The sequence below is a fragment of the Lampetra fluviatilis genome, chromosome 3 (genome assembly GCF_964198595.1).
Source record: "Lampetra fluviatilis chromosome 3, kcLamFluv1.1, whole genome shotgun sequence".
Taxonomy (NCBI): domain Eukaryota; kingdom Metazoa; phylum Chordata; class Hyperoartia; order Petromyzontiformes; family Petromyzontidae; genus Lampetra; species Lampetra fluviatilis.
The window spans coordinates 3,044,978-3,058,258 of NC_136277.1; the positions used below are offsets into that span (position 1 = coordinate 3,044,978).

Below are 13,281 nucleotides of genomic sequence, written 5' to 3' on the forward strand. Positions count from 1 at the left end.
GAGTGTGAGGGGTGTGAGGGATGACGGAGTGTGAGGGAGTGTGAGGGGGTGTGAGGGGTGTGAGGGATGAGGGAGTGTGAGGGAGTGTGAGGGGGTGTGAGGGGTGTGAGGGAGTGTGAGGGAGTGTGAGGGATGAGGGAGTGTGAGGGAGTGTGAGGGGGTGTGAAGGATGAGGGAGTGTGAGGGGGTGTGAGGGATGAGGGAGTGTGAAGGAGTGTGAGGGAGTGTGAGTTGGTGTGAGGGAGTGTGAGGGGGTGTGAGGGGGTGTGAGGGAGTGTGAGGAAGTGTGAGGGAGTGTGAGGGGGTGAGGGAGTGTGAGGGAGTGTGAGGGAGTGTGAGGGGTGTGAGGGAGTGTGAGGGGGTGTTAGGGGGTGTGAGGGAGTGTAAGGGATGAGGGAGTGTGAGGGAGTGTGAGGGATGAGGGGGTGTGAGGGAGTGTGAGGGGGTGTGAAGGATGAGGGAGTGTGAGGGGGTGTGAGGGGGGTGTGAGGGATGAGGGAGTGTGAGGGGGTGTGAGGGATGACGGAGTGTGAGGGAGTGTGAGGGGGTGTGAGGGGTGTGAGGGATGAGGGAGTGTGAGGGAGTGTGAGGGGGTGTGAGGGGGTGTGAGGGAGTGTGAGGGAGTGTGAGGGAGTGTGAGGGATGAGGGAGTGTGAGGGAGTGTGAGGGAGTGTGAGGGGGTGTGAAGGATGAGGGAGTGTGAGGGGGTGTGAGGGATGAAGGAGTGTGAAGGAGTGTGAGGGAGTGTGAGTTGGTGTGAGGGAGTGTGAGGGGGTGTGAGGGGGTGTGAGGGGGTTTGAGGGAGTGTGAGGGGGTGTGAGGGAGTGTGAGGAAGTGTGAGGGAGTGTGAGGGGGTGAGGGAGTGTGAGGGAGTGTGAGGGAGTGTGAGGGGGTGTGAGGGAGTGTGAGGGGGTGTTAGGGGGTGTGAGGGAGTGTAAGGGATGAGGGAGTGTGAGGGAGTGTGAGGGATGAGGGGGTGTGAGGGAGTGTGAGGGGGTGTGAAGGATGAGGGAGTGTGAGGGGGTGTGAGGGATGAGGGAGTGTGAAGGAGTGTGAGGGAGTGTGAGTTGGTGTGAGGGATGAGGGAGTGTGAGGGGGTGTGAGGGGGTGTGAGGGAGTGTGAGGGGGTGTGAGGGAGTGTGAGGGATGACGGGAGTGTGAGGGAGTGTGAGGGGGTGTGAGGGATGAGGGAGTGTGAGGGGGTGTGAGGGGGTGTGAGGGAGTGTGAGGGAGTGTGAGGGATGAGGGAGTGTGAGGGGGTTGTGAAGGATGAGGGAGTGTGAGGGGGTGTGAGGGGGTGTGAGGGATGAGGGAGTGTGAGGGAGTGTGAGGGAGTGTGACGGGGTGTGAGGGAGTGTGAGGGGGTTTGAGGGAGTGTGAGGGGGTGTGAGGGAGTGTGAGGAAGTGTGAGGGAGTGTGAGGGGGTGAGGGAGTGTGAGGGGGTGTGAGGGAGTGTGAGGGGGTGTGAGGGGGTGTGAGGGAGTGTGAGGGGGTGTGAGGGATGACGGAGTGTGAGGGAGTGTGAGGGAGTGTGAGGGGGTGTGAGGGATGAGGGAGTGTGAGGGAGTGTGAGGGGGTGTGAGGGAGTGTGAGGGAGTGTGAGGGGGTGTGAGGGATGAGGGAGTGTGAGGGGGTGTGAGGGGGTGTGAGGGAGTGTGAGGGGGTGTGAGGGAGCGTGAGGGGGTGTGAGGGAGTGTGAGGGAGTGTGAGGGATGAGGGAGTGTGAGGGGGTGTGAGGGGGTGTGAGGGATGAGGGAGTGTGAGGGGGTGTGAGGGATGACGGATTGTGAGGGAGTGTGAGGGGGTGTGAGGGGTGTGAGGGATGAGGGAGTGTGAGGGAGTGTGAGGGATGAGGGAGTGTGAGGGAGTTTGAGGGAGTGTGAGGGGGTGTGAAGGATGAGGGAGTGAGAGGGGGTGTGAGGGATGAGGGGAGTGAGGAGGGGTGTGAGGGGGTGTGAGGGATGAGGGAGTGTGAGGGGGTGTGAAGGATGAGGGAGTGTGAGGGGGTGTGAGGGATGAGGGAGTGTGAGGGGGTGTGAGGGGGTGTGAAGGATGAGGGAGTGTGAGGGGGTGTGAGGGATGAGGGAGTGTGAGGGGGTGTGAGGGATGACGGAGTGTGAGGGAGTGTGAGGGGGTGTGAGGGGGTGTGAAGGATGAGGGAGTGAGAGGGGGTGTGAGGGATGAGGGAGTGTGAGGGGGTGTGAGGGGGTGTGAGGGAGTGTGAGGGAGTGTGAGGGATGAGGGAGTGTGAGGGGGTGTGAGGGGGTGTGAGGGATGAGGGAGTGTGAGGGGGTGTGAGGGATGACGGATTGTGAGGGAGTGTGAGGGGGTGTGAGGGGTGTGAGGGATGAGGGAGTGTGAGGGAGTGTGAGGGATGAGGGAGTGTGAGGGAGTTTGAGGGAGTGTGAGGGGGTGTGAAGGATGAGGGAGTGAGAGGGGGTGTGAGGGATGAGGGAGTGTGAGGGGGTGTGAGGGGGTGTGAGGGATGAGGGAGTGTGAGGGGGTGTGAAGGATGAGGGAGTGTGAGGGGGTGTGAGGGATGAGGGAGTGTGAGGGGGTGTGAGGGGGTGTGAAGGATGAGGGAGTGTGAGGGGGTGTGAGGGATGAGGGAGTGTGAGGGGGTGTGAGGGATGACGGAGTGTGAGGGAGTTTGAGGGAGTGTGAGGGGGTGTGAAGGATGAGGGAGTGAGAGGGGGTGTGAGGGATGAGGGAGTGTGAGGGGGTGTGAGGGGGTGTGAAGGATGAGGGAGTGTGAGGGGGGTGTGAGGGATGAGGGAGTGTGAGGGGTGTGAGGGATGACGGAGTGTGAGGGAGTGTGAGGGGGTGTGAGGGGGTGTGAGGGATGAGGGAGTGTGAGGGAGTGTGAGGGGGTGTGAGGGGGTGTGAGGGAGTGTGAGGGAGTGTGAGGGATGAGGGAGTGTGAGGGAGTGTGAGGGGGTGTGAAGGATGAGGGAGTGTGAGGGGGTGTGAGGGATGAGGGAGTGTGAAGGAGTGTGAGGGAGTGTGAGTTGGTGTGAGGGAGTGTGAGGGGGTGTGAGGGGGTGTGAGGGAGTGTGAGGAAGTGTGAGGGAGTGTGAGGGGGTGAGGGAGTGTGAGGGAGTGTGAGGGAGTGTGAGGGGGTGTGAGGGAGTGTGAGGGGGTGTTAGGGGGTGTGAGGGAGTGTAAGGGATGAGGGAGTGTGAGGGAGTGTGAGGGATGAGGGGGTGTGAGGGAGTGTGAGGGGGTGTGAAGGATGAGGGAGTGTGAGGGGGTGTGAGGGGGTGTGAGGGATGAGGGAGTGTGAGGGGGTGTGAGGGATGACGGAGTGTGAGGGAGTGTGAGGGGGTGTGAGGGGTGTGAGGGATGAGGGAGTGTGAGGGAGTGTGAGGGGGGTGTGAGGGGGTGTGAGGGAGTGTGAGGGAGTGTGAGGGAGTGTGAGGGATGAGGAGTGTGAGGGAGTGTGAGGGAGTGTGAGGGGGTGTGAAGGATGAGGGAGTGTGAGGGGGTGTGAGGGATGAGGGAGTGTGAAGGAGTGTGAGGGAGTGTGAGTTGGTGTGAGGGAGTGTGAGGGGGTGTGAGGGGGTGTGAGGGGGTTTGAGGGAGTGTGAGGGGGTGTGAGGGAGTGTGAGGAAGTGTGAGGGAGTGTGAGGGGGTGAGGGAGTGTGAGGGAGTGTGAGGGAGTGTGAGGGGGTGTGAGGGAGTGTGAGGGGGTGTTAGGGGGTGTGAGGGAGTGTAAGGGATGAGGGAGTGTGAGGGAGTGTGAGGGATGAGGGGGTGTGAGGGAGTGTGAGGGGGTGTGAAGGATGAGGGAGTGTGAGGGGGTGTGAGGGGGTGTGAGGGATGAGGGAGTGTGAGGGGGTGTGAGGGATGACGGAGTGTGAGGGAGTGTGAGGGGGTGTGAGGGGTGTGAGGGATGAGGGAGTGTGAGGGAGTGTGAGGGGGTGAGGGAGTGTGAGGGAGTGTGAGGGAGTGTGAGGGGGTGTGAGGGAGTGTGAGGGGGGTGTTAGGGGGTGTGAGGGAGTGTAAGGGATGAGGGAGTGTGAGGGAGTGTGAGGGATGAGGGGGTGTGAGGGAGTGTGAGGGGGTGTGAAGGATGAGGGAGTGTGAGGGGTGTGAGGGGGTGTGAGGGATGAGGGAGTGTGAGGGGGTGTGAGGGATGACGGAGTGTGAGGGAGTGTGAGGGGGTGTGAGGGGTGTGAGGGATGAGGGAGTGTGAGGGAGTGTGAGGGGGTGTGAGGGGGTGTGAGGGAGTGTGAGGGAGTGTGAGGGAGTGTGAGGGATGAGGGAGTGTGAGGGAGTGTGAGGGAGTGTGAGGGGGTGTGAAGGATGAGGGAGTGTGAGGGGGTGTGAGGGATGAGGGAGTGTGAAGGAGTGTGAGGAGTGTGAGTTGGTGTGAGGGAGTGTGAGGGGGTGTGAGGGGGTGTGAGGGGGTTTGAGGGAGTGTGAGGGGGTGTGAGGGAGTGTGAGGAAGTGTGAGGGAGTGTGAGGGGGGTGAGGGAGTGTGAGGGAGTGTGAGGGAGTGTGAGGGGGTGTGAGGGAGTGTGAGGGGGTGTTAGGGGGTGTGAGGGAGTGTAAGGGATGAGGGAGTGTGAGGGAGTGTGAGGGATGAGGGGGTGTTGAGGGAGTGTGAGGGGTGTGAAGGATGAGGGAGTGTGAGGGGTGTGAGGGATGAGGGAGTGTGAAGGAGTGTGAGGGAGTGTGAGTTGGTGTGAGGGATGAGGGAGTGTGAGGGGGTGTGAGGGGGTGTGAGGGAGTGTGAGGGGGTGTGAGGAGTGTGAGGGATGACGGAGTGTGAGGGAGTGTGAGGGGGTGTGAGGGATGAGGGGAGTGTGAGGGGGTGTGAGGGGGTGTGAGGGAGTGTGAGGGAGTGTGAGGGATGAGGGAGTGTGAGGGGGTGTGAAGGATGAGGGAGTGTGAGGGGGTGTGAGGGGGTGTGAGGGATGAGGGAGTGTGAGGAGTGTGAGGGAGTGTGACGGGGTGTTGTGGAGGGAGTGTGAGGGGTTTGAGGGAGTGTGAGGGGGTGTGAGGGAGTGTGAGGAAGTGTGAGGGAGTGTGAGGGGGTTGAGGAGTGTGAGGGGGTGTGAGGGAGTTGTGAGGGGGTTGTGAGGGGGTGTGAGGGGGTGTGAGGGGGTGTGAGGGAGTGTGAGGGGGTGTGAGGGATGACGGAGTGTGAGGGAGTGTGAGGGAGTGTGAGGGGGGTGTGAGGGATGAGGGAGTGTGAGGGAGTGTGAGGGGGTGTGAGGGAGTGTGAGGGAGTGTGAGGGGGTGTGAGGGATGAGGGAGTGTGAGGGGGTGTGAGGGGGTGTGAGGGAGTGTGAGGGGGTGTGAGGGAGCGTGAGGGGGTGTGAGGGAGTGTGAGGGAGTGTGAGGATGAGGGAGTGTGAGGGGGTGTGAGGGGGTGTGAGGGATGAGGGAGTGTGAGGGGGTGTGAGGGATGACGGATTGTGAGGGAGTGTGAGGGGGTGTGTGAGGGGTGTGAGGGATGAGGGAGTGTGAGGGAGTGTGAGGGATGAGGGAGTGTGAGGGAGTTTGAGGGAGTGTGAGGGGGTGTGAAGGATGAGGGAGTGAGAGGGGGTGTGAGGGATGAGGGAGTGTGAGGGGGTGTGAGGGGGTGTGAGGGATGAGGGAGTGTGAGGGGGTGTGAAGGATGAGGGAGTGTGAGGGGGTGTGAGGGATGAGGGAGTTGTGAGGGGGGTGTGAGGGGGTGTGAAGGATGAGGGAGTGTGAGGGGGTGTGAGGGATGAGGGAGTGTGAGGGGGTTGTGAGGGATGACGGAGTGTGAGGGAGTGTGAGGGGGTGTGAGGGGGTGTGAAGGATGAGGAGTGAGAGGGGTGTGAGGGATGAGGAGTGTTGAGGGGGTGTGAGGGGGTTGTGAGGGAGTGTGAGGGAGTGTGAGGGATGAGGGAGTGTGAGGGGGTGTGAGGGGGTGTGAGGGATGAGGGAGTGTGAGGGGGGTGTGAGGGATGACGGATTGTGAGGGAGTGTGAGGGGGTGTGAGGGGTGTGAGGGATGAGGGAGTGTGAGGGAGTGTGAGGGATGAGGGAGTGTGAGGGAGTTTGAGGGAGTGTGAGGGGGTGTGAAGGATGAGGGAGTGAGAGGGGGTGTGAGGGATGAGGGAGTGGGGGGTGTGAGGGGGTGTGAGGGATGAGGGAGTGTGAGGGGGTGTGAAGGATGAGGGAGTGTGAGGGGGTGTGAGGGATGAGGGAGTGTGAGGGGGTGTGAGGGGGTGTGAAGGATGAGGGAGTGTGAGGGGGTGTGAGGGATGAGGGAGTGTGAGGGGGTGTGAGGGATGACGGAGTGTGAGGGAGTTTGAGGGAGTGTGAGGGGGTGTGAAGGATGAGGGAGTGAGAGGGGGTGTGAGGGATGAGGGAGTGTGAGGGGGTGTGAGGGGGTGTGAAGGATGAGGGAGTGTGAGGGGGTGTGAGGGATGAGGGATGTGTGAGGGGTGTGAGGGATGACGGAGTGTGAGGGAGTGTGAGGGGGTGTGAGGGGTGTGAGGGATGAGGGAGTGTGAGGGAGTGTGAGGGGGTGTGAGGGGGTGTGAGGGAGTTGTGAGGGAGTGTGAGGGATGAGGGAGTGTGAGGGAGTGTGAGGGGGTGTGAAGGATGAGGGAGTGTGAGGGGGTGTGAGGGATGAGGGAGTGTGAAGGAGTGTGAGGGAGTGTGAGTTGGTGTGAGGGAGTGTGAGGGGGTGTGAGGGGGTGTGAGGGAGTGTGAGGAAGTGTGAGGGAGTGTGAGGGGGGTGAGGGAGTGTGAGGGAGTGTGAGGGAGTGTGAGGGGGTGGGGTGTGAGGGAGTGTGAGGGGTGTTAGGGGGTGTGAGGAGTGTAAGGGATGAGGGAGTGTGAGGGAGTGTGAGGGATGAGGGGGTGTGAGGGAGTTAGTGAGGGGGTTGTGAAGGATGAGGGAGTGTGAGGGGGTGTGAGGGGGTGTGAGGGATGAGGGAGTGTGAGGGGGTGTGAGGGATGACGGAGTGTGAGGGAGTGTGAGGGGGTGTGAGGGGTGTGAGGGATGAGGAGTGTGAGGGAGTGTGAGGGGGTTGTGAGGGGGTGTGAGGGAGTGTGAGGGAGTGTGAGGGAGTGTGAGGGATGAGGGAGTCGTGAGGGAGTCGTGAGGGAGTGTGAGGGGGTGTGAAGGATGAGGGAGTGTGAGGGGGGTGTGAGGGATGAGGGAGTGTGAAGGAGTGTGAGGGAGTGTGAGTTGGTGTGAGGGAGTGTGAGGGGGTGTGAGGGGGTGTGAGGGGGTTTGAGGGAGTGTGAGGGGTGTGAGTGAGTGCTGAGATGTGTGAGGGAAGTGTGAGGGAGTCGTGAGTGGGTGAGGGAGTGTGAGGGAGTGTGAGGGAGTGTGAGCGGGTGTATGTGAGGGAGTGTGCTGAGAGCGGTGTTAGGGGGTGTGAGGGAGTGTAAGGGATGAGGGAGTGTGAGGGAGTGTGAGGGATGAGGGGTGCTGTTGAGGGAGTGTGAGGGGGTGTGAAGGATGAGGAGTGTGAGGGGGTGTGAGGGGGTGTGAGGGATGAGGGAGTGTGAGGGGGTGTGAGGGATGACGGAGTGTGAGGGGAGTGTGAGGGATGAGGGGGTGTGAGGGGGTGTGAGGGATGAGGGAGTGTGAGGGAGTGTGAGGGAGTGTGAGTTGGCTTGTGAGGGAGTGTGAGGGAGTGTGAGGGGGTGTGAGGGAGTGTGAGGGATGACGGAGTGTGAGGGAGTGGTGAGGGGATGAGGGGTATTGTGAGGGGGTGTGAGGGATGAGGGAGTGTGAGGGAGTGTGAGGGAGTGTGAGTTGGTGTGAGGGAGTGTGAGGGAGTGTGAGGGGGTGTGAGGGAGTGTGAGGGGGTTTGAGGGAGTGTGAGGGGTGTGAGGGAGTGTGAGGAAGTGTGAGGGAGTGTGAGGGGGTGATGGGAGTGTGAGGGGTGTGTGAGGGAGTGTGAGGGGGTGTGAGGGGGTGTGAGGAAGTGTGAGGGGGTGTGAGGAGTGTGAGGGGAGTGGGTAGCTGTGGAGTGAGGGGTGTGTGAGGGAGTGCTGTGGGTGAGGGGTGTGAGTGAGGGGTGTGAGGGGGAGTGTGTGGATGAGGGAGTGTGTGGGTGAGGGAGTGTGTGGGTGAGGGGGTGTGTGAGGGAGTGTGAGGGGGAGTGTGTGGGTGAGGGGTGTGTGCGGGTGAGGGGTGTTGGTGAGGGGTGTTGGTGAGGGGTGTGAGAGGGGGAGTGTGTGGGTGAGGAGTGTGTGTGGGAGTGTGTGGGTGAGGGAGTGTGTGAGGGGGTGTGAGGGGGAGTGTGTGGGTGAGGGGGAGTGTGTGGGTGAGGGAGTGTGTGTGAGGGGGTGTGAGGGGGAGTGTGTGGGTGAGGGGGAGTGTGTGGGTGAGGAATGTGAGGGGGAGTGTGTGGGGGAGTGTGAGGGGAGTGTGTGGGTGAGGGGGTGTGTGGGTGAGGGAGTGTGTGGGTGAGGGGTGTGTGGGTGAGGGGTGTGTGAGGGAGTGTGAGGGGGAGGGTGAGTGTGTGAGGGGTGTGTGAGGAGTGTGAGGGGGAGTGTGTGGGTGAGGGAGTGTGTGGGTGAGGCATGTGAGGGGGAGTGTGTGGGGGAGTGTGAGGGAGTGTGTGGGTGAGGGGTGTGAGGGGGAGTGTGTGAGGAGGGGTGTGGGTGAGGGGTGTGAGGGGGAGTGTGTGGGTGAGGGAGTGTGTGTGGGAGTGTGTGGGTGAGGGAGCTGAGTGTGTGGGTGAGGCATGTGAGGGGGAGTGTGTGTGGAGTGTGTGTGTGAGGGAGTGTGTGGGTGAGGGGTGTGAGGGGAGTGTGAGGTGTGAGGGTAGTGTGTGTGGGAGTGTGTGGGTGCAGGCATGTGAGGGGGAGTGTGTGAGAGAGTGTGTGGGGGAGTGTGTGTGGGTGGTATCATAGACCTTGACCTGGTCAAGGCCTATGATACCATCAGTAGGACTGGGCTCTGGGTTGTTCTTCATGCTTTCGGAGTCCCTGACCCTCTGCTCACGATTATTAAGGACCTTCATGATGGTGAGCGGGCCCGGGTAAAACTACGTGGCCGGGAGTCGGAGCCTTTCCCTGTACACCTTGGGGTGCGACAGGGATGTCCTCTGGCTCCCACATTATTTAACATCTATTTCGACTGCGTAGTTCGTGAAGCCTTCAATAGCTGTACCGGGGGAATTTCCATTTGGTACAGATATAATGGGAGGCTGATCGACGCCCGGGTGCGATCAAGGGATGGCTCCCTATTGGTCAACCACGTTATGTATGCCGATGATTTGGTAATAGCTGCTCATTCAGAAGAGGAGTTGGAGACGCTGCTGCTGAGACTGGAGCGTGCCACTAAGAGGTGGGGCCTTACCATCAGCCCCACCAAAACTAAGCACCTGCCTGGGTATTTTGTACCATCGGACACTCCACCCCCACAACTCCCAATTGGTGATGGGGCAGTTGTGGAGAGAGTGGAGAGTTTCCCATACCTGGGCAGTGTGCTTATGACCGGCTCCAGTTTATCAGCAGAGGTCTCACTCCGAATCAGTCGAGCGGCAATATCTTTTCATCGGTTGCGTAACGCTGTGTGGAAGCTACCTGGTCTGTCGCTTCCGCACGAAGCTTCAGGTCTTTTCGGCCACGGTCATTCCCTCCCTTCTCTACGCTTGCGAAACGTGGACCCCCCTATTGGAGCATCTTCGCCGGTTGGAAACATTTAGGCTGGCCTGCCTACGATCCATCCTGGGTTTAACCAGGCTGGATTGTGTGAGGAGCTCACAAGTCCTTGAAAGATCTGGGCAAAGTCCCATCAGTGAGCTCCTCCGGCAGGCAAGGCTGCGTTGGCTGGGTCATGTAGCCCGCATGCCCAGCCACCGCATGCCTAAGCAGCTTTTGTTCGGCCGGATCGAGGGGGCTAAACGGGCGCGGCACGGGCTAGAGAAGAGATGGAGTGATGTGGTACAGGAGGACGTGGAGCTGAGTGGACTTGCCGATGACTGGTACCAGCGGTGTCAAGATCGGCCTCAGTGGAGGAGGCTCGTGAAGGACGCTACTGGGCAGTTGGAGGCAGTCGCCCTCCAACAACAACGGAGGGCGGAGGAGCGACGCTCACAACAACGAGCAGAGCGCCGGGTGGCTAAAGCACAGCAAGTTGGCACAGTAGGGGGCACAGGTGGTGCATCAGTCAGTCATCTCGGTCATCTCGGTCAGTCGACCCGTGGCACCTGGGTCTGCCCCGTGACCTCCTGCCAGCGGGCGTTCGACACTTCACGTGGCCTCAAGGTGCACATGGCCTGGCACAAGCGTCGTGGTGACGTCACCGCCACTTAGTGGCGAATGGCGGTTGTTGATGTTGTTGTGGGTGAGGGGTGTGTGTGTGAGGGGGAGTGTGTGTGGGGTGTGTGTATGGGAGTGTGTATGGGGTGTGTGGTGTGGGGGAGTGTGTGTGGGGGAGTGTGTGTGGGGGAGTGTGTGTGGGGGAGTGTTTGAGGGGTGTGTGGGTGAGGGGTGTGTGGGTGAGGGGTGTGTGGGTGAGGGGTGTGTGGGTGAGGGGTGTGTGGGTGAGGGGTGTGTGGGTGAGGGGTGTGTGGGTGAGGGGTGTGTGGGTGAGGGGTGTGTGGGTGAGGGGTGTGTGGGTGAGGGGTGTGTGGGTGAGGGGTGTGTGGGTGAGGGGTGTGTGGGTGAGGGGTGTGTGATGGCGTTGCGTGGATGATTGTGTAAGTGGCGTTAGTGAGTGTAGTTTGTGGATGCGTGCGGGTGTTTGGTGAGGGCTGGGTGTGGGGTTTCGGGGGTATGTGAGGACTTGCCTGGGGGTGTGGTGTGCGAGGGGGTGTGCGAGTGGGTGGGCGAGGGGGTGGGTGAGTGTGTGGATGTTGTTGCGAGCGAGCGGAGGGGTGGCGTGGCCCCTCGGAGTTTGGACCGCGTGGCAGGATGCCTGGGGCCCCTCTCCCCTCCCCCTTCTCCTATCCCCCCCCGTCTCCTCCTCCTCCTTCCCCTCATCCCATGGACGGGGTCCGCGCGAGGGGATCGCCATTCGCGCGGTCCGCGCCGTGAGGAGAGGAGGGAGAGGCCATGATGCGGGCAGTGGCACGGGGGCTGGCGCGGGCGGGAGGGGGGGTTCGGCAGGGTACGGGGCAACCACCACCACCACAACCACCACAACCACACAACATAGCCACAACCACCACACAACATAACCACCACCACACAACATAGCCACAACCACCACAACCACCACACAACATAACCACCACCACACAACATAGCCACAACCACCACAACCACCACACAACATAGCCACAACCACCACAACCACCACACAACATAACCACCACCACACAACATAGCCACAACCACCACAACCACCATACAACATAGCCACAACCACCACACAACATAACCACCACCACACAACATAGCCACAACCACCACACAACATAACCACCACCACCACCACACAACATAGCCACAACCACCACACAACATAGCCACAACCACCACACAACATAACCGCCACCACCACCACACAACATAGCCACAATCACCACAACCACCACACAACATAACCACCACCACCACACAACAAAGCAACAACCACCACAACCACCACCACACAACATAGCCACAGCCACCACAACCACCAACACACAACATAGCCACAACCACCACCACACAACATAGCCACAACCACCACAACCACCACCACACAACATAGCCACAACCACCACAACCACCACCACACAACATAGCCACAACCACCACAACCACCACCACACAACAGCCACAACCACAACACAACATAACCACAACCACCACCACACAACATAGCCACAACCACCACCACAACATAACCACAACCTCCACACTATATAGCCACAACCACCACACGATATATCCACAACCACCACACTACATAGCCACAACCACCACACTCACCACACGACATATCCACAACCACCACAACCACCACACAACATAGCCACAACCACCACACGACATATCCACAACCACGACAACCACCACAACCACCACACAACATAGCCACAACCACCACACAACATAGCCACAACCACCACAACCACCACACAACATAGCCACAACCACCACAACCACCACACAACATAACCACCACCACACAACATAGCCACAACCACCACAACCACCACACAACATAACCACCACCACCACACAACATAGCCACAACCACCACACAACATAACCACCACCACCACACAACATAGCCACAACCACCACACAATATAGCCACAACCACCACACAACATAACCACCACCACCACACAACATAGCAACAAACACCACACAACATAGCCACAACAACCACAACCTCCACACAACATAGCCACAACCACCACAACCACACAACATAGCCACAACCACCACAACCACTACACAACATAACCACCACCACCACAACCACCACACAACATAACCACCACCACATAACATAGCCACAACCACCACACAACATAACCACCACCACCACACAACATAGCCACAACCACCACAACCACCACACAACATAGCCACAACCACCACCACCACCACACAACATAACCACCACCACACAACATAACCACCACCACCACCACCACCACACAACATAGCCACAACAACCACAACCACCACACAACATAGCCACAACCACCACAACCACCACACAACATAGCCACAACCACCACAACCACCACACAACATAGCCACAACCACCACACAACATAACCACCACCACACAACATAGCCACAACCACCACACAACATAACCACCACCACCACACAACATAGTCACAACCACCACACAACATAGCCACAACCACCACAACCACCACACAACATAGCCACAACCACCACCACCACACAACATAGCCACAACCACCACAACCACCACACAACATAGCCACAACCACCACAACCACCACACAACATAGCCACAACCACCACAACCACCACACAACATAACCACCACTACCACACAACATAGCCACAACCACCACAACCACCACCACACAACATAGCCACAACCACCACAACCACCACCACACAACATAGCCACAACCACCACCACACAACATAGCCATAACCACCACCACACAACATAGCCACAACCACCACAACCACCACCACACAACAAACAACCACCACAACCACCACACAACATAACCACCACCACACAACATAGCCACAACCACCACAACCACCACACAACATAGCCACAACCACCACACAACATAACCACCACCACCACACAACATAGCCACAACCACCACAACCACCACACAACATAGCCACAACCACTACACAACATAACCACCACCACCACACAACATAG

At 59.6% G+C, this 13,281-nt stretch overlaps 1 protein-coding gene and 1 long non-coding RNA gene across 8 annotated transcripts in view; one reads left to right on the forward strand and one right to left on the reverse strand.

Moving 5' to 3' along the window:
- AGXT2 (alanine--glyoxylate aminotransferase 2) overlaps positions 1-13,281 on the forward strand; it is a 223,534-nt gene that overhangs the window by 194,393 nt on the left and 15,860 nt on the right. Inside the window, exon 1 of one of the 7 annotated variants that reach the window (XM_078881684.1) lies at positions 10,799-11,061. The exons of the other annotated variants lie outside the window; for them this stretch is intronic. Within the exon in view, the coding sequence (XP_078737810.1) occupies positions 11,007-11,061 (55 nt within the window). The 5' untranslated portion in view covers positions 10,799-11,006. Of the gene's footprint in view, positions 1-10,798; positions 11,062-13,281 lie in introns of those variants that run through there. 7 annotated transcript variants of the gene reach the window in all.
- Positions 1-13,281, reverse strand: part of LOC144951452 (uncharacterized) — a 36,348-nt gene that overhangs the window by 21,071 nt on the left and 1,996 nt on the right. The window lies entirely within an intron of this gene.